Genomic DNA, 22003 nt, shown 5'->3' with positions numbered 1-22003 from the left:
TCTTCAAATCTCCCTTCCTCTGACCTCTGCTTCCATTGTCACGTTGCCTTTTCTGACTGTGACCCTCCTACCATGCTCTTGTAAAGACCTTTGTGATCTTTGGTCCAACCAACTTAATCCTGGATAATCCCTCCATCTCATGATCCTTAACTTAATCACCTCTGCAAAGTCCCTTTTGCTATAAAAGGTAACCTATTCACAGGTTCTGGGGATTAGGTCGTAGACACCTTTGGGTGCTATTATTCAGCCAACCACTGTGATCTTACTAGACTTCCTTCAACTGAAATTTTTAAGCTTACAGATCTCATTTCCCCCACCACAAAGCTCTAGATTTTTTTCCTGCTTAATTTTTCTTCACAGCTCTTATCAGCACCTGACACACTGTATATCTAAAACTTGTCAGGGCGACAGGGTAAAGCTCAGTGGTAGAGTGCATGCTTAGCATGCACGAGGTCCTGGGTTCAATCCCCAGTACCTCCATCAAGAAGAAATAATTTTTAAATAAAATAAACCTAGTTACCTTCCCCCCACCCCCACCCCGAAAGAAAACCTTAATTTTTTTATATCTAGGATGAGAGTAGGTGGGCTTTGTCTCTTCTGTTCACTGTTATATTACCTGTGCTAGAGGAGTGCCTAGAATGTAACAGGCACTCAATAAATGTCTGCAGAATGAGTGTGAAAGACACTTCCTAAATAATAACTCATGTTGGAACGAGACTCACCACTGGAATCTGTTGATAAAATGTACATACAGAAGATAGTGTTTGCTGAATACCTAGTTCTGCCCTTGTTGGCACATGGAAGACCACTTTCAGCTTCTTTGCAACTGGCTGGGACCATGTGACTAATTCTGGCCATTGGAATGTGACCATAAGTGATGCATGTCATCTCTGATGTAAGGCAATGGAAAGTCCATGCACTCTTCACCAGCTCCTGTTCCCCTGCAGAGGCAGCTAGGGAGCTAGTTATTTCAGATGATGTAGCTACAGATGGCAGACCCTCTGACAGCCTGGGTTTCTGGGTGGCTATGCAAAACAGAGCCTTCCTTTTATCTCTACCAACCAGAATAGGACATACAATGTGATTAAGAAATCAACTGTTGTTGTATTAAGACGCTGAAACCTTGGATTGTTGGTTATCAAAACATAACTTAATCCATGCTGATGAATACAGAATTTCCTACCAGAAATTTGGTGCCCTTGTGAAAAATAACCCAAAATATGTGGCACTGGCTTGACAGATGTCATTGGCAAGGAAACTGATAACAGAGGCTAGAAAGGCTCTGATCCATGTTTTGTAGTGACCAAATATTCAGTAGAACTGTCATTCATGTAACACAAGAAATAGATCATGATCTGAGTAAAAGTGCAGCTCCAGGGGAAAATACGTTAGAATGTTTGTTTAGTGATACTTGTTGTATTTGGCTAGGTATTATAAGACGTAAGCCCAGGAGAAAGTTGCCTAATTTGAAAGCAAAAATGAAAGGAAACTGAGAGATTTAGGAACTGGGCCTTTGCAGGGTTAAAGAAAAAAAAGCCCCAAATTCTCCTAGATTCCAGATAGTAAAATATACGAGTCAGAAAGCAATTTTAAGGGAGATGCTAATAAAATCTTTCAGCAGATTATATTACCTAAGGGCAAGGATCAGATTAAGGGTATATTGCTCAGTAAATCTTTTTCAACTGTATAAAATTACTCATGTCAAATATTAAGGGTAATACTTGCCCACAGAAGTGAGATAGGGAAAGAAAGCTTTGGGAGTGAAAATGCAAAGAAACATATCAGATATGAGAAATCTGTCCCCAGTGAATTATAGAATCTTTCTCTTCTCTTCCTTTTATTTTTAAAGAATTTAGCCCTAAAGCCATTAGGTGGGCAGAGGAAGGTGAACCTCCATACCTGGTGCAGGGGTGCGGGCAGCCCCAGCAACTCAGAGAGGGGTCCTGGAGTCTGAGCTGAATAAGGAGGACATCTGCATAGGTCAGATGCCCAGTTCTGAGCCTGACTGGGGCAAAGAAGGTGTCCATCTGGAGGAGGGAGTGTAGGGGTCAACACCTCAGAAGGGTGAGGAGGGCATCCCTGTGGAGGGGAGAATCCTGGCAAGGAGTGTCAGAGTCTTGGGAGGCTGAAGAAAGAGTCTTGATGGAGGAGTGCCCTGGTATTGGATGTCAGAGGGCATCCACGTGAGAAGCTCACACTGGCATGGAGAGTCAGAGCCCCATGTGAGCTGAGGAAACCATCCATAGTGATGGGAGGGGAGGGTTGGCACATCAGGCATATGGTGGCAAAGCCAGAGCTGGGTGAAGAAGACGTTCACTTGGAGGGTGGCTTGTCATGGGGTTTCAGAGCCAGAGTGAAAGGGTATTCCACTTATGGGAATTAGAGACCCAGCAGGGTGAAAATGGGTCTTTGTTGGGTAGAAACCTAGCATGGGTATCAGATCTTGAGTAGGTTGAGGGGCCATTCACACCAGAAGAGCAGATTGGGACAGGCTGTCAGAGCCTGAGCACAGGAAGGAGGGCATTTGTGCAGAGAAGTGGGCAGCAGCAGCTGTGGAGGATTGCCAAGGGATTGATGAAATAAGGATAATGGAAGATGGGTGTCTCATTGTCAGAGAAGGGCACTTCAAATACAAAAATGGAGAAAATTAAAATGAGTCCTGTGATGTATCATATGAACTCATATATATTTGTGTGTGTGTGTGTTATATAAGATAGGTAGGTAGGTAGATAGGTAGCTATAAACGTGTATATTTATATATATGTGTGTATGTATATACATACATACACTGATATAATAACTCTATCCTCTAAGAGACCCTAGGGAAAATGACACGCAAATAACAATGGGCACACCAGTGACTAGATCATACCTTCTATATACCCCTTCTCTACTGAAAGGAACCAGAGCTCCCTGGAGAAATGGCTGATTCCAGAGCTAGGGCAAGAAAAGTATAAAATAAGCTTGGAATATCTTCTTTTCCTAGAAGACAAAGAATAGCTCAAAGAATGATAAAGACATGTTAAAGGATATAGATGCCTACTTGAAGGGGCACCTGCTGATCAAATCTAGGATAATTTGATTATCAAAATAAATAGTGATGAGAATGGACTATAACTGGTTAAATAAAATGGAAAACATATGTATTCTAAATACAAATTAATAAATGAATAATTGAAAGTTTGATGACAAATGGGATTTACACATAGTTCCTAAGTATCCTCCCACAATAGTTATGAGTTACAAATGCAAAAAAGAATAACTTTACAGTGGAGAAGCATGGAAGACATCATCTCATTCAAGTGATCAAAGTGAAAAAAAATCAAACTCTGTCACCCAATGGCATGAACACAGCATCATCTCTGCAATAGTCCTGACAAAATGTACACTTGGAGTCTGATAATGAGGAGACATAAAACAAATGCAAATCGAGGGACACAGTGCAAGGTAACTGGTCTATAATCTTGGATGGTGTCAAGGTAATGAAAGAGAAGGGAAGACTGAGAAACTGGGCCACTGTGAGGGACACAAAAAAGATATGAAAATAGAAATAACTCATGCTTCTGAATTCTTTTGCTATAAGAGACATTTTTAAAATATTAGGAAAAATTTGAACATATCTAAGGATTAAATGATAGTAACATATCGATATTGATTTCCTGACTTTGATGATCATAGTTTGGTTATGCAGAACATCCTTGTTAGTGGGAAATGCACACACAAGGGGACAATGAGGCATCAGATCAGCAACTTGCTACCAGATGGCTCAGAGAAAGGGAAGTTCTTTTTGCCACACTTGCAGCTTTTCTAATGTGTTTGAGATTGTTTCAAAATAATAAGCCAAAAATAGAATTATGAATATGGGTGTGGTTTCTAGTCCATGAAGATGACTGGAATCAAATGGCAAGAAGCTTTCTGTGTTTTTGAAAGATTGTGAAAAACTGTTGGCTCCTGACATTTTTAGTCAGAATTCTAAAGCTCTACATAAAATAAGTGGATTTTAAACTTCCGAGTAAGCTCTTCACTAAGAAATTTTATTCTATTCTGCTTACTCTCTCACGTCTCCAGTTTGATTGGTACTATTTTGATCATGCGCACAGGTTACATTATAAAAAAATATTAGGGGCAGGGCCAAGATGGCAGAGTAGAGAGACTCACATCTTGCCCTCTCCCACAAATACACCAGGAGTTACATCTACAAACCCACTGAATTGTGCAGAACACTACTGAACTCTGGCAGAGTGTCTCTCATTTCAAAATACAGGAGGATTCTCACAAAATCCAGTAAGAAAAAAAGGAAAAATAAAAAACTGGTGCAGGATTGGTCCTGCAGAGAGGAAGTAGCATAGGAAGAAAGGCTGGGCCACCCCCTCTCCATCCGGCAGGTCAGCAGGGACATAAGGGGAGCTTCCGAGGCTCAGAGGAGAAAGTGACAACCACTTGACAGATAGAACTAAGGAAGGATGCCACAGAGGGTCCCTGCAATCCCCAGCCCTAGATGCAAGCCAGCAGGGACAAGCTGGGACAAGCTGCTGGTGGTAAGTGAGGAGCCCAAGCAGAGGGCAGGGGCCCACTGCACAGAGGCAGCCTCAGGGGACTGGAGGGCAGTGTGAGCTCTGGCTGGGAGTGTGTGTGGAACAGAGCAGCCTAGGACCCTCTATGAAAAAAAACCACTGTTGGTATAGGTGGGAGGGGTGGGTGCCATAGCTGCTTTCTCTGCTTGTCTCCATTGTTGATGTGTTCTCGTGAGAAGAGAGGTGGGGCTCCATCATAGCCATCACTGCTGTGCTGAGGCAGGACTGAAGGCTGAATCCATACCCTGCAGCCCTGCAATTTCTTGGGGAGGGACTGAGATTTATTTACAGCCCCAGCAGAGAGGGCGGATTTGCTCTCTCTGGACCCTTTGTGGATCTGTGCCTGTGGAACAAACAGGCAGTGAGCAGAGTTTGGGCTCACAGTGAGGGCGAGTACAGGTATTTACAACAGGCCTGCATACCATACTGTATGTGGAGGCTGGCCTGGGGTCTGCACCAACCCTGTGGCACACCACAGATTCAGATGTGTGACTGCATGCTTGCTATGGTGGGTCCTAGCAAATGACATTGGCAGATCTGCACTGGTGGTTCCTGGGGCTCAGAGCCTGGGGGACACCAGAGTAGGTGGCTGACATTCCTGCAGCTAAGGCTGGGACAAAGGAAGCATCAACAAAGAATACTTTGTAAGCCCGCATAACAAATGACAGACAACACCACAAACAGGCCTTCAAGACCATAGTAGATAAATGATACTCCTAAATCCATAATGCTAGAGATAGACCTCGATAGTCTACCAGATCATGACTTCAAAAAGGGAATGATCAATACAATGAAGGAACTAAAAGAGACTATCAAGAGAGACAGAGAATACTTTAAAAAGGAAATTGAAACTATAAAGAAGAGCCAATTAAAAACAGAAAACTCAATGGCTGAGATAAGAGCTGAGCTAAAGGCAGTCAAAAGCAGGCTAGATAACAGAAGTCACCCAATCAGAACAGCAGACAGAAAAGCAAATAAAAACCAATGAAAGCAACATAAGGGACCTATGAAATAATATAAAGTGTGCCAACCTACACATAATAGGGGTCCCAGAAGGAGAAGAAAGAAGAAAAGGGGATTGAAAAAGTATTTGAAGAAATCATGGCTGAAAACTTTCCAAACCTAAAGAAGGAAATAGATATCCAAATACAGGAGGCACAGAAAGTCCCAAACAAGAAGAACCCAAACAGATCTATACCAAGACATATTATAAATGAGATGGCCAAAGTTAAAGAAAAGAAGAATTCTAAAGACAGCAAGAGAAAAACAGAGTTAATTACAAGGGAACCCCCATAAGGCTTTCAGCTGATTTCTCTAAACAAACACTGCTTGCCAGAAGGGAGTGATAAGATATATTCAAAGTCCTGAATGAGAAAAAGCTGCAACCTAGGATACTCTATCCAGCAAGACTATCCTTTAGAGTAGAAAGAGAGATATAGAATTTCAAACACAAGCAAAAACTAAAAGAATTCAGCAATAATAAACCTATGCTAAAAGAAATATTGAAAGGTCTACTCTAAATAGAAAAGAAACAGTAAGCTATAGAAATGAGAAAACCATAATTGGAAATGCAATAACTACAGTGAATTGCAAGAGAATAAACATGAAGATGTAAAAATAAATAAATAAAGTATTTCAAAATCATAAAAGGTCAGAGAGGGGAGCAAGAAAATATAGATCTTTTTCTCTCTCTATTTTTTTTTTTCATTCTTTTTAGGATGTGTCTGAGCCTACATGGCCATCAGTCTAAAGCAAACAGATATAGTAAGGGGTTAACATACTTGAAAAACAAGGTAACCACAAATCAAAAGCATATAATAGAGTCACAAAAAAACAAAAAGAAGCCAAGCTAATACAAAAGAAAATTATCAAGCCACAAAAAGAAAAACAAAAAGGAAAAGAAAGAAGAAGAAATACCAAATCAAATGAAAAACAAAGTTAAAAATGGCTATAAATATACATCTATCAATAATTACTATAAATGTCAATGGACTAAATGCTCCAATTGAAAGACATTGGATAATAAAACAAAAGCCTACAATATGCTGCCTACAAGAGACCCACTTTAGAGTGAAAGACACACATAGATTAAAAGTGAGAGGATGGAAAAAATATTTCATGTAAGTGGAAATGACAAGAAAACAGGAGTAGCAATACTAATATCGGACAAAATAGACTTTAAAACAAAGTCCATAAAGAGAGATAAAGAAGGACACTTTATAATGATCAAAGGAGCAATATGAGATGAAGATATTACATTCCTTAACATATATGTATCCAATATAGGAGCACCTAAATATATAAAACAAATACTAACAGACATAAAGGGAGAAATTTATGAGAATACAACAGTAGTAGGAGACTTTGACACCCCACTAACATAATCAGACAGAAAATCAATTAGGCAACAGAAATACTAAATGACACAATAGAACACCTGGACTTTGTTGATATTTTTAGGACACTACACCCCCCCAAAACAGAATATACGTTCTTTTCAAGTGCTCATGGAACATTCTCTAGGATAGACCACATACTCAGTCACAAAAGAAGCCTAAACAAATTTAAGAGGATAGAAATTATTCCACACATCTTCTCCGACCACAATGACATGAAACTAGGAATCAAACACAGAAAAACAAATGAGAAAAAAATGACAGCATGGAGGCTAAACAACATGCTACTGAAAAACCAATGGGTCGGTGATGAAATCAAAGGAATTTTAAAACACCTTGAGACAAATGACAATGAAAACACAATCACACAAAATCTATGGGATTTAGCATAAGCAGTCCTAAGAGGGATGTTCATAGCAATATAGGCCTTCCTCAAAAAAGAAGAACAATCTCAAATAAACAACCTAAACTACCACCTAAAAGAATTAGAACAAGAAGAACAAACAAAACTCAAAGTCAGAGAAGGAAAGAAATAAAGAAACAAAGATCAAGGAGGAAATAAATAAATAGAGATTTTTAAAGATCATAGAAAAAAATCAATCAAATCAAGAGCTGATTTTTGAAAGAGTAAACAAAATTGACAAATCTCTGGCCAGGCTCACCAAGAAGAAAAGAGAGAGCACACAAATAAAATAAGTAATGAAAATGGAGTGATTACAACAACACAACAGAAATGAAACAAAATCATAAGAGAATACTGTAAACAACTATATGGCAATAAATTAGACAACTTAGAAGAAATGGACAAGTCAGAGTGGCCATCATTAAAAATGCTGGTGAGGGTGTAGAGAAAAAGGAACCCTCCTGTACTGTTGGTGGGAATGTAGTTTGGTACAGCCGTAATGGAAAACAGTATGGAGATTACTCAAAAAACTAAAAATATAGTTACCATATGATCCAGCAATCCACTCCTGGGCATATATCCAGAGGGAACCTTAATTCAAAAAGACCCATGCACCCAATGTTCATAGCAGCACTGTATACAATAGCCAAGACATGAGAGCAAACTAAATGTCCATTGACAGATGACGGGAGAAAGAAGCTGTATATTTATACAATGAAATACTACTCAGCCATAAAAAAATAATAAAATAATGCTATTTGCAACAACATGGATGAAACTGGAGAATGTCATTCTAAGTGAAGTAAGCCAGAAAGAGAAAGAAATATATCATATATCACTTATATGTGGAATCTTAAAAAAAAGAAAGACAAACTTATTTATAAAACAGAAACAGACTCATAGACAGAAAATAAACTTATGGTTACCAAGGGGAAGGGAGTGTGAAGGGATAAATTGTGAATTTGAGATTTGCAGATACTAACTAATGTATATAAAATAGATAAACAAAAAGTTTATACTATATTACATAGGGAACCATATTCAATATCTTATGGTAACTTATGGTGAAAAAAAATATGAAAACGAATATATGTATGTTCCTATATGACTGAAGTGTTGTACACCAGAAATTGACACAACATTGTAAGCTGACCATACTTCAATAAAAATATATTAAAAAGAAAAATATTAGAAAATATTACCATCATTCCCATTTTCCAGATAAGGAAACTGAGGCATAGAGCTAGGATTATGTAGGTAGGAAACATCATAAGACACATAATTTACTGACAAGATCAAACTTTAGTGATAAAGATGATCTCTATTTTTTCCATCTCCATCCTAGAGTGATATAAGGCAGTAAGCTGGTTAGGGGTGTCTGCCCTGCGGAATCAGACTTCCCCATGATCTTGCTTGAGGGACACTGAGAATTGGGAGGCCAATTTTTGCTGTGTAAGCCATGCCCTCCAGTACAACTTATATCAGTAAAAGAGCCAATCTTTTGATCTCCAGCCTTCTGACTATTTTGTTTCTCTCAGTCAGTTTAGAATTTAAGAGGGTAGCATAGAAGTATAATTTATTACAGTCCCTCAAACCCCAGACTTGTGTCCAGGATTCATTGCTCAACAGATGTGTGTGATCACGAGTTAGTGATTTAATCCATCCACATCTCTGTTTTCTCATCCATAAAATGGGGATAATAGCAGAAACTACCCCAAAGATTATTTGGCAGGATGACAGGTTATAACCCAAGAAAAGGGTTTAGCTGAGTGACTGGCACATTTTAAGTACTCAAGAAATTTTGCCTATTATATTTATAATTTAACATTTTAAATTCATTTTCATACTTTATTATCGTAATTTTGATCTTTGCTGCAGAAATCTATTGCTCTGTTTCCTTTTAAATATGTTTGTTCAGCACTGGTAATGGCTAATGCCCCAAGCCCATCTCCATCCTATCTATGTGGAGAGGAAATTGAGGCATTAGCTGTTATTGGTGAAGATAGATATGAGCATTAACAGATGTCGGTGGCAGTGGGATTGGGGTATTACTGATATCAGCAGAGAGAGAAGAGTTTGAGGCATTAGCTGATCAGTGGTGAAAGAACTGGTTTAAAAGGAAAACACAGCACTAAAATTCTGGGGCAAAGATCGAAGTCAGACTATTGTCAGAACATAGAAAATAAAAGAAATCCAATTGTATAATGGAAGAAACAAGTTTTACTGTGTGTGTGTGCATGCGTGCACGCATGCAGTGTGTGTTCTAGGAGGGAGTGCAAGAGTCAGGTAAATCAATACTTTGCAAATTGGTAGCTCTCAGAGGTTGGTGGGTTATCACTTCTAGAGAGAGAAGGGAAGAAGCAGGTTTTAGAAGCACGCTTTCCAGGAACACTACAAACAGATATAGATGGTGCACCCATTGGACTGACTAGCTAAAGATCAAATATAGAGAGACAGATATCTGTAACAAAGACCTATAGGGCAGGGTGCCACGGTTATTTTCCTGTTGTGAGTGATCACCCCAAATACCTCCTGCAAGTTTAAGCTGCAGTTTTTGCATGATATCAGAGGAAAGAAATTGGCACATAAATGCTGTCAACGATGGTGACTAGGTGATGACTGACAACGCTGTCTAATGTTAATTGAGTCCTGTGTGCCAAGCTAAGCAATGTGCATTCATTATCTCATCTCATCTTCACACCAACCCTACGAGATGGGAAATAATTTTAACTCCTCCATTTTTCTAACAAGGAAACTGTTCAGAGAAATTAGGTGGGTTTGCCTGTGTTCGAAGTGGCTTTTGAAAGATCCCAACAGCAGAGGTAAAGAAGAGAAAAAACTTTTATGCCCTCAGCAATATAGATTAGAGTTGAGGCTCTTTTGTAGAAGATTATTCTGAATATGCTTTTTTAAAAAAATAAAAAAGTAAAACTATAGCATGCTTTCAGAAATGCCAAGAAAACAAGAAAAGTTCCCAAACCCTGCAGGAGGAAGGGACATGCAAAGGTTATTAATGACCCCCTGCTGTAATTCAGAGAAGTGACCACTGAATCACATAGGGGCACTTGTTTATTTTTCCCAGAGCGTGTATCCAGGAGAAGATGGAGAGTCTACCAAGCTTACCAACCCTACAAGGGTGTACAAATAACATGTTTAAGAGATGATGTGATCGTGAAGCAAAGTAAATTGAAGGTCATGTTAACTTTCATTACTTCCTAGTGATAGCCATAGCTTTAAAGATGAACAGTGTATATATAGAAAAGTGAATTATTAGCCACACACCTGGTGCTGGCAAAAGGCTTGGTCCCCTGAACCATGACCAATGTCAGTACAATGAGCACTTTGAAAAGGATTAAAAAGAAAACTAAACAAATATATAAAGTACTGTGCTCACACACTGTGGAGAAAACAAGATGAATTAGCTTTTCCCTAAGAGTTGCCCATTACACAAAATAAGCATTATCTGGAACTCATATTTGTAGATACACAGAAGAGTTTTAAAATTATAAGAATCTACTGCATCAAATTTGTATCAGATTAAAAGATCTATGTAAAAAAAAATAGGTTTTTAAGCAAAACACAGATGATCAAAATGGACCAAGATAAAGAAAACCTGCAAAGTCTAATATTCATAGAAGAATTGTTACAGGTAGTCAGAACTCTGCCACTAATTCAGGTCCAGAGAGTTTCTTTTTTAAATTTATTTATTTTTATTGAAGTATACTTGATTTACAATGTTGTATTAGTTTCTGGTGTACAGCATAGTGTACAGTACTCAAGAATGTAATTAAAGGAACAACACAGAATCTTTTTCTTTTTTTTTTGAGTCAAGTCATATCTTCAGAGGGATAAGATAGAATATTATATCAATTAAATAAGAACATGCTTAAAAATGAGGAACTAAGAAATTATATTATAGAATTGCTGTAAAGACCTATTGATGGGTAACCTAAATAGCAGACATTTATTTTCTCAAACTTCTAGAGGCCAGAAGTCCAAGGTCAAAATGTTGGCAGAGTTGGTTTCCTCTGAGTCCTCTCTGCTTGGCTTGTGGTTGGTCATATCCTCTCTGACTCTTCAGATGGTTTTACCTGCATGCATACCTGTGTCCTAGACTCCTCTTATAAAGACACCATTCTTTATGACTGGACATAGAGTCATTAGTGTCTTTAATCAAACCAAAGAACTGATATTCCAGAAACCCCAGAACCAATTCAGAAAACTCATCCTTAAAACTCTTTTCCCCCAGAGCCAGTCTCAGTACCAAAATCTGTATTAGTCAGGGTTCTCCAAGAAACAGAACCAACAGGATGTGTATATAGCCAGAGAGAGACAGAGAGACAGAGAGAAAGAGAGAGGGAGAAGTTTATTGGCTCATGAGATTGTGGAGGCTTGGAACACCCAATATCTGCAGGGTAGGCTGTCAGGCTGGAGACCCAGGGAAGAGTTGCAGTTCAAGCTCAAAGGCAGTCTGCGGGGAGAATTCCCACTTCTTGAGGGAAGGTCAGTCTTTTCCTATTAAGGCCTTCAAATATCTGCATGAGGCCCACCCACATGATGAAGGGCAATCTGCTTTAACAGAAACTATTGATTTATAATGAAAATTTAATCATAGTATACCATTTGCCTCATCTATGAGAAATATTTATATAGTCCTAGTGTGATAGGCAGAATGGTGCCAAGCCCCTCCCCCAGATTTCACATCTTAATCTCCAGAACCTGCGAATACATTAACCTCCATGGCACAGGTATTTGTAGATGTGATTAAGTTAAGGCTCTTAAAATGGAAGATTTTCCAAGTGAGCCCAATGTAATCAAAAAGATCCTTATAGGAGAGGTAGGAGGGTTGGCCTGAGAGAAAGAGATAGGCAACTAAAATAAAAGGTCAAAGAGTCAGAGCGATTTAAAGATGTTATGCTGATGGTTTGGAAAATGGAGGAAGGGGCCATTAGCTAAGGAATGCAGGTGGTCTTGAGAAGCTGGAAAACACAAGGAAACAGATTCTCTCCTATAGCCTCAGGAAGGAACCAGCCCTGCTAACACCTTGACTTTACTCCAATGAGACTGATTATTTTTTACTTCTGACCTACAGAATGTAAGGTAATAAATTTATGTTCATTTAAACCAGTAGTTTGTGGTATTCTGTTAACAACAGTAATAGGAAAGTAATACACCAGTAATATAAAATCCTGAGTAGTTAAATCAAAGTTATCTTTTGAGAGGAAGAGAAGGAAAAAGATGTGTGTGTGTGTGTGTGTGTGTACATATGGTTGGAGAGTAGGGTAAGGGAAATGAACAGTTATCTCCTGAATAATAAGCCAATGAACATAACAAAAAATAGCTAATAGATCTAAAAAGCAGAATTTATAGAGTAAGGATTAGAGGATTGCTCTTATTCATTACAAGCTTTGTCAGAAAATATGCCATTAATCTATGTATGTGCATATATAATTTTAATTAAAAATTAAAACTAAATCAAAAAGGTTACCAACTTCATACTCTGAAAGAATTATTAGAGAATATACTTCAAAAGGAGAAATAAATGAATTCAGAGAAGAAACAGGTCATAAGAAGCAAGGGCAAGCAAAGAAACTAAAGAAGCCTAAATGTAAAAGAGTTAATACCTTGAAACTAGAATCCCAGATGATCTCAACATAGATAATGGTGAAGGAAATAAGAGAAATAAGTCCTGCTAAGATTCCTGATGTTTGGGCTTTGGTAAGCTATGGATACTAATTAACTCTAGGTATTAATGCCTAAATAAAAATTAAAGGTATCTATTAACATTTTTATGGTTACTACTAAAACAAGGAATAGAATGTATATCTTTCAAATCACTAGAGGAGGTTCTGCTTCTAGTATGCTAAATAAGCTTCTATGGAGCAAATCTTTCCGCAAAAAAACTCATAAAATCTGGGGTGGGAAGGAGCAAAACCAAAAGTAGGCAGATTCTGGAGAGGAGTTAACATTTGGAAAAAGAGAATAGTAGTGATGTGTTTCCTGTTTTCACAGTTTGAGCCTAAGGAAAATCCTTAGATTGTGCTATGCAGGGTATCTAAAATTAATATAGCAAATCTTCCATTTTTCTGACTTGAAAAGCCAGAAAAGATAGCCAGTAGAAAGTTACTGGAGAGTGGGAGGAGAATCCTAGAAATGAGAGATAAAGCTAGGTATTCCCAAATGCTATATACAATCTTTAATCAAATCTCTGGCTGTCCCCAGACCATGCATATGCAAGGCAGATTTCAAGCTGGTTAGCAAAGGCTAAAGAACTGAACTGAGATTTGAACTGCTTCCCAAGGAACAAGGCTTGCAGTTTGAGTCCAATCGAGGAAACTGAGTGCTTAAACAATCCTTATCAGAGGAATATAACAGAATCCATAGCCTTTGCACCATAACATTTACAATATCTAGAATTCAATCCCAAATTTTCTATTTATGAAATAACAGGAAAATGTGACCCATTTTCCAGAGAAAAAGCATTCAATAGAGACTAACTCCAAGATGACTCAGATGTTGGAATTAGCATGTTTTAAACTATTCTCAATAACATAAAGGAAAATGTGCTTGCAATACACAAAAATATAGGAAATACCAGCTGAGAAATAGATACTAATATTTTTAATGTAAATTTTATAACTAAGATTTGTTTAAAGTCACTGGATGTGCTCAACAGCAGAACAAAGATAATATAGGAGAGTCAGTAAACTGAAGAATAAATCAATAGAAATTATCCAATACATTAAAAAAATGTTTTAGATAAACCAAGACTCAGGGACAACATAAAAAAGTTTAACATACATGCAAATGAATCTGTCAAAAGTTCAGAAATAGCCAAAGTAAAACCAATGAGTCATGAAAGTAGTAATTAGTAAAAGTTGATTAGGTACACACCAAAAAGTCAGTTTGTAAATCTGCAGCACTCAAATCAAACATGGAATGAGGCTCCGGGGTGAAGAGACAGTGATTATTTATTCTTCACAGTGATTAGTTATACTATTAGAATTTAAATGATAGGAAATTGGTCAGTGGTTACCTCATATCAACAGTTTAAGTTTTGCTTATGATTTCCAGAGAAACAAACAAGAAATGATCCAGGTCAAATTAATCTTGCAAAGTAAGCTAGATTAAGCTCTGCTTATGTGACTACACTAGTTTTGTCTGTTCAGGGAGTTTTCAAGGCTGGTCTTTATTTGATTTTGATTTTAACAAATTCCAGAAGGAGAGGAGAAAGAGAATGAAGGGGGAAATAAGGATTTAAAAAATCACAGCCCAAAATGTCCTAAGCTTGGAGAAGAAATAAATTTACAGATTCAAATATTTCCTAGAGCCACAGGCAGGATAGATTTTAAGAGAACTACTCCTAAGCACATTATAGTCAAATTGCTGAAAATTAAAGAGAACATCTTGAAAGTAGAGGAAACTGACACAATACATAAAAAGTGAACAATGACTTAAATGACAGCTGACTTCTTATTGGAAATAATAACACTGGAAATAATAGAAGACAATAAACAGAGGGATGGCATCTTTAAAATGCTTATGAAAAACAACTCTCAACATGGAATTCTATATCCAGCAAAAAATACCCTTCAGGAATGAAGGTAAAATAGAGCATATTTGGATAAAATAGGCTAAGAAAAATTTTTTGTCAATGATACACACTACAAGAAACACCTGTGACTCAACAAGCCTTCCAGGTGATTCTGAAACATGTTCAGTTTGAAAAACCACTGATTTATTAATTATTATTGAAGTCTAGTTGATTTACAATGTTGTGTTAGTTTCTGCTGTACAGCATAGTGATTCAGTTATACATACATACATATTCTTTTTCATTATACGTTATTACGAGATATTGAATATAGTTCCCTGTGCTATACAGTAGGACCTTGTTGTTTATCTATTTTATGTATAGTAGTTTGTATCTGCTAATCCCAAACTCCTAATTTATCCTTCTCCCCACCCAATTCCCCCTTGGTAACCGTAAGTTTGTTTTCCATGTCTGTGAGTCTGTTTCTGTCTTGTAAATAAGTTCACTTGTACTATTTTTTTAGATTCCACATATAAGGAATATCAATATGATGTTTGCCTTTGACTTACTTCACTAAGTATGATAATCTATGTCCATGCATGTTGCTGCAAATGGCATTATTTCATTCTTTTTTTTTATCATCAACTGTGAAAACCATGGATTTAAATGAGAATTTGGCACCACATACGAGGTTAACATAGATCTTCACCATCCCCTTTAACTCTAAGTCCCATGATTGCATGATTTAATAACATGCAGTAAGGAGTTTTTGGCTGGCTGAACTAGACCTCAGATGTTGTTAGTTTGGGCAATATACTTTAGTGAACTATGGCACAAACAATGCTACTACAAGACTCCAGTGCAAAAGTGTAGCATGGAGTTTTAGAGCGAGTAGTCTCCTGACCTCTACCTGAAATCACTATCGTGGCACTACAGGGATCACTAGCTTTATTAGCATTAGGAGTAGGCAGTTTCTGAAGGTAACATTACCTAGAGTGTAAAATAAAGCCATAGAAGTCACAGTGATACCTCAAGCAGCTTTGCAAGCTTTGCTTGTCAGTAGGCATGCACCAAAGCAGAGAGGGGTAGAAGAAGCAAACACAGTAAGGTCAGCAGACAGTTCATAGGCACATATGAGACACCCATCTGAGGATGCAGAAAAACAGCTGGGAAGACTTTGGGCTCAGAGGGAGTGCAATGGAGGATCGTGAAGTTCCTGCTTGGGCTGCTAGGAGGATCAGAGGCACTTAAATTACGGCAACAGAGTATGCAAAAGTCTTTATTTGGCATGGCCAGGTAATATTTGGATTTCAAAGATCTATATATGGCAAAGGATTGGTCAAGTGTAGAAAAAAAAGATGGTGGAAAAAGAATGCAAAGGCTGAGACGCTAGCTGTTGGCTGTAACATTATGAGCAGAAGTGAATGTAATACATTCAATGTCAACATGTTGAAACTCTGTGGCGTCACTCACTCTGGTGGGAAAAGGGCAAAAATCCTTCTACTCTGCAGTTCACCCAGGACTGAGAGATGAGAATCTAATCGGGCGGTGGGCTGCCATGATGGCATGAGACACAGTATGGCTTTGTGGTTAGGACCTGGGTTAGGAATTGTACATATCTGGCATTAAATCTCAGATTATAGGTTTCCCCTTCACATGACCTTGAATATTTTATTTATCCCCTTTGAATTCCAGGTTCCTCATCTGTCAGATGGAGATAATAATGATCTCTCACCCTTATGATTGTCTTTTGTTCTTTCCAATCAGTTTGACAATCTTTTTTCTACAGGAAGTTTAGGAAAGTTCTTTTCTGATTTTCCCCATCTGTAGGAAGCATTGTTGATAAATTCTGGAAAGAGCTTGGAACCTCAGTTGGGAGAGAATTCTGAGCACAAGAGACCTAGTGGAGAAAAGCAGTGTTAGCGCCAAAGGTACCATGTTGCTTGTGATTGTGCGTGAAATTTCTTTCATATTTACCTATAATAGGATTCATACCATGTATTTTATACTGGAAGGAAAAACATACATTATTTTCCACAGCAACGTTTGCACTAGTTGCCTGGATCATTTTTATGGCCCCCACCCTGCCACTCCCCAGAAGACTGTAAAACTAGGAAATATTTGCTCACTCACTACATTAGATAAGGGAGTGATTTCATAAAAATCTGTCTCTCTGGGCAGGTCAAAGTAAATCTGTCTCCTTTTGAAGGTAACTCAGATTTGGGGACACAGCTGGTGCCTGCCTAGAGGAATTCATAACTGCACACAAATACAAAGCCTATCATAAGGGTCTTTCCTTCCAAAGTCCCCAGGAATCCCGGCCATATGACATAACCTTGAGTTTTTCTCCCTCTTCCCGCCCAAATGGGATCACTTGTTACTGTGTTTTTGACAACACTTTTCTAACTATGCTTGGCATTTCAAAAATTCATAATCCTTCCCTCCCTCTCCCCTTCCTTCCCTGTTGTCCTTCCTCTACTTTCTCTCTTCCTCCCTCTCTTTCTTTTCTAACTTCTCTCTTCCTCCCTTTCCCCCTTGCAGTTTTTTTTTTTTAACACATTGCAAATTTCCTGTAAAGTTAAGGAATCTGTGTTGAATACCCAGGTACTCCCTGCCCAGTTTAAGAAATGAAATTAAAATAAAGGTCCCTGTAGACCATCCCCAATCCATCTCCTCTTCTCTCACACTTCCAGAGGCATCCACTACCCTGAACTTGGTGTTTATCATTCACATGCATGATGTTAGAATTTTACCACATGTGAATATAACCATACATATATAGGGTACTGTTTTGTGGGTTTTAAAACTTTATATGTATCATTTCATATGACTTACATCTTGCAACTTTTTTTCTCAACATTTTGCTTTTGAGACATAATTTTCAATTTTTGGTTTGATAAGGGTAACACTTAAGTGCTCCAAATTAGAAATAATCTCAAAATCCTTTGTTAAATTAGGTTACATGTATCTTTATGTGAGGTACTGCATTGGTTTTGCTTTCCTGTTTTCCCCTGGACTGACATAAATGTGGTCCCAAGCTGAGAACAGGGAGTGGTCCAGCCATGCTTACATGCATCTCTGCTCATAGTATCTCAGAGGTTATGTCCCCTCTCAAGGATCTGTGAGGAACCCTAGGCAAGAAATGCAAGATAGCATCTAAGGCCCCTGGCTTGCAGTTAACCTCAAAGCTACTTTTGTCTTTATGCAGGCTGTGTCCACTGTCTCCATGGGAAAAACCCTCATACTCTCAAAAGGTATCTTCCCCACTTCCCCAGAATACCTCATTGTAACATCTGTGTTGTCCCGTCTGACAAAGTCTCCCTCTTCACAAGGTTCTGCACTGGGAAAAGTGGCTCCCACACAAATTGTCTCATAAACAGAACTCCTTAAGCTATATAGGGCAATTAAGCTTAAATAGAACTTTGGCTGGTAAACGTGAGAACAAAGATCTTCCAGGTGTACAAACAAGGGTTGAAATGAATATTTTTCTTTCCACTTCCTTCCTACCCTCTTTTTAAAACCATCTCCTTCTAGTCAAACTTTTCCACGTCTCTCTTCTTCCATGCTGCTCACATTTCTAGGGTGCCTTAATTTTGTTCCCTCTGTTTTCTTTTGCCTTTGACGTGCTTTCCTCTTTGCTACTCAGTTTCCTCTCCTAATTCTACTCAGGGACAAGAAACCTCAGTCTTAAAAGGCTAACACTGTAGAGTCAGCCCTGGGTTCATATTCTGGTCCAGCTGCTGACCACTGGGGTGATTTTGGAAGATTATTTAACCTCCCTCTGTGTCAGTTTTCTCATCTGTGAAATGGGATGCTTTTAGCACCTTCCTCAGGGGTTATTATGGGGAGCAAGAGAAATAATATAAATATTAAAAACCTTTCATATATGGTGAAAACATAGTCAAATCCCCAAAGCTATTAAATATCATCATCATCTTTTGACTCTGCATTTTCCATTCTCTTCTTGTCAGTTAATTTTGTCAGTTAATTTTCACTTGTTTTTATTCACCTCACTTCCCCTGACTCCCCTGAAGTCTACTGCATGTGTCCCATGCTATCTTTCTCCAACAATGGGGATCTAGACATGGGACAGAATCCAGACAGGAGACAGCAGCAGATTATAGAAGCAGAGTTCCAAGCCCGCCAACAGAGATAATACCGCAGAGAAAAGCTCTGTGACTTGCACAAAGCACTCAAGCATGTCCCTCATTGTTCCATTATGGTTCTGCTCTGAAGAATCACTTATTGTGCCCTGAAGCCCACAGAACAGCGATGACTAATTTGACAATGTTTAAAAGTAAGCTAAACCAGACGATCTCACGAGCCCACAATTGCCGACTCAGCTCTCAGTGGTCACACAATCCTCAGCCTCAGGATGGGCCTCAGAGGAGTCATCCAACCTCCTTCTAGGGGTGAGAGAACACTTGGGAAAAGGACAAAGCATGATGGGGATTCTTTTTCAGGCCAGGACCTGAGGGCAGGTGCTTCAGGAAGGGTGACCAACTTCCCCAGTAGGCCCACCCTTGTCCAGCTCACCTGGCTCAGAGAGGGTTCCATCACCACCCCAGAGAAAGGAAGGGGTGTCTTCTCCCTAGAGGACAAGAAACCCTTTGCCACATCCTCCCCAAATCCTGAGTGTGGTTTCAGTACAAAATAACAAGTTTAACTGGGTGCATGAAAAATAGGAATATGTGAGCCATCTCTATAATTTCAATTTTTCTAGTAGCTGTATTAAAGTCAGAAGAAGTGGATGAAATTAATTATAATAATATATTGTATTTAACAACATCTTATTTTAACATGGAATCAATGTAAAAATTGAAATATGTTACATACTGGGTTTTGTTTGTTTGTTTTAGTATAGACTTTGCAATCTGGAGCACGTTTATACTGACAGCACACCTCCATTTGGACCCACCACATTTCAAGGGCTTCAGAGCCACATGTGGCTGGTGGCTACAGAATTGGACACCATAGGTTTCAAGAAACTTACAGTTCAAGAAACCTACAATGTCTTCTGCATGAAATGTGACAGATTCCCTGACCCATATGAAGAGCAGAAACAGCAAAGCATCTTGATTTCAGAGAAAAGCGTTTGTTCTATGGATAAATAGGCCTTCATCAACAGATGCAGAAGGGTGGCAGGAGACGTGGCTCAGACTCCCCCAGTAGGTCTTTTCCCAGCTGAGTCTCTCCGCTCTTTACATGGAGCCCCGCAGCAGGGTCCATGCACTCAGGGATCCATCCGCTCGGTGTCCTGTGGATTGAGGGAGCTGGGGAGTCTCTTTGCAAGAAACCATTTATTTTACTTGCTCTGCTCCAGCCCCATTTCCTGGGAGGGGTTTTTAAAAGCAGAACACCCAGAGAGGGAGCCTCCACAGAAGACAAGTTAGTTAAGGGATTTTAAGGAGGAGAGAGTGTCCAACTCTCCAATTCTGCTGGTAGGTAGGGAAAGGACTGGAAACGGATCTTTGTGGAGCTAGGTGATGACCCCAACCATGCCCTGGCCTGTAGGACTGACACACCCCACATTCCCCTGCAGGCTGAGACACACACAGCCAGGGACCTTAGAGCCCAGGCAGGAGACAGAACATGCATGAACTGGGTTTTAAGGAGGGAGGAGCATGCGCCTGGGACCAAGCAAGTATGAGGAGGTGGGAGGTGTAACAGTGAGTGAGGGGAATCATGACCGGGTCTGCAGGGCTCTGAACACCAAAGTACCTGACATGCTCAGGAATGGGGGACATTTGAGGTTTTCAAGAAAGGAAGGAACCTCTAAGAAGACACAGGTAGGTTGACAGGAGGAGGGAAATGGGAGAGCAGGCGCTGGCCACCTATAGCCTGAATTCACCCTCAGCATCCTGGGTGCCCACTGGACCTTGCAGGCCTCCTCCATTGCAAGGAGTGGTGCAAAGCTATGAGGGGTCAGACACCGGACACGGCTCACTCACAGCTGTCACAGCCAGGCTGTCTCCCAATGTGTCCCCTTCATTAGGGGACAGCCACTCAGGTACCAGTGAGGGGTACAGCACTACCAGCAGAACCCAGGAAGGGGGATGGCACAGGAGAGGGCAGGGGCCACAGCTTACTTGCCTTGAAAGGTTCCCAGCAGAGGAAAGAGGCCAGGAAACTGCTTGACGGGAGACACGTGACACTTAACACTGTGGCCCAGGACCCACAGCAACCACAGCCACCAGAGCCCCTGGGTCAAATGGGGGCGTGAGGCTGCCACAGTTGCTTCTGCAGTCCCTCCACCAGGCCTGGGGAAGCTGAGGGTGTGTGTAACTGTTCTAAACACTCTCCCTGACCAAATGGATTCAATGGTTCTGATGGTCGCTGCCACCTCTGATTCATACCAGGGGCCCATAGTGACAAGCGGATGGGCAACAGTCCACCCAGAGCAACGTGGAGGAGAGCAAAGATCTCCCACCCCCAGGGGTCCATGGCACCCACCTTCTACTGCACTCAGCTACTGCTTCCCATACCCCCAAGGATCGACATGGTTTTCTGACTCTCAATATGTTTCATCTGCTGTTGGTACTGTTCCTTGTTTCCTAACATTGTTGTTAATTTATTCATTATTTCTGCCATTTCCTTGGCTGGTTGGGAGGGAGGTAAAAGGAAGGAGGAAGAAATGGAAGAGTACTGTTTTTTATTGTACGTGCTGGCAGTGAAGACATATTGACTACAGGTGATCTAATATGAAATAGAGGCTTGACTATATTGTCTACAGTCATAAAAAGACAATCAACAGAAGTACTAAAAGCGGTAATGTAAGAAACAAATCTCACAGTGGTGGAGAGAAGCCGGAAGTGATCTAGGTTCCTCATCTTTCCCAGTGATGACTCAATGAATTCCATCTCATGTCAGTAAAATCAACAAATAGAAGCATGAACTTTAAGTTATGGTGTACCACCTGCCAACCTAAAACAGAAATCTTTAACTCTTTGGAGGGAGTGGTATTCCACGTAATACCATTCTATTGTACTTGGCCTTGCTTTTAACTTGTGTGTATATTATTTTTATTTAAAATTTTTTTTAAAATAGGGTTTGTGACATTTGATTTTTATCACAGATAAAGGAAGCTTGAACTTAT

The 22003-nt window shown here is 39.5% G+C and overlaps 1 protein-coding gene across 2 annotated transcripts in view; it reads left to right on the top strand.

Annotated features, from left to right (window-relative positions):
• The first annotated feature begins 4378 nt into the window (after window positions 1-4378).
• Window positions 4379-22003, top strand: part of NXPE4 (neurexophilin and PC-esterase domain family member 4) — a 79523-nt gene continuing 61898 nt past the window's right edge. The window contains exons 1-2 of one of the 2 annotated variants that reach the window (XM_031443654.2): window positions 4385-4538; window positions 16738-16838. Coding sequence is in view for 1 of the 2 variants with exons in the window: in XM_010983315.3 (XP_010981617.1) it covers window positions 4464-4538 (75 nt within the window). In the remaining variant the exon portion in view is untranslated. Of the gene's footprint in view, window positions 4539-16737; window positions 16839-22003 lie in introns of both variants that reach the window. The other variant, XM_010983315.3, reaches the window with a different exon arrangement.

The sequence above is a fragment of the Camelus dromedarius genome, chromosome 34 (genome assembly GCF_036321535.1).
Source record: "Camelus dromedarius isolate mCamDro1 chromosome 34, mCamDro1.pat, whole genome shotgun sequence".
NCBI lineage: Eukaryota > Metazoa > Chordata > Mammalia > Artiodactyla > Camelidae > Camelus > Camelus dromedarius.
The sequence above is the reverse complement of the archived record's forward strand: the minus strand, read 5'-3'. Positions and strand labels throughout refer to the sequence as shown.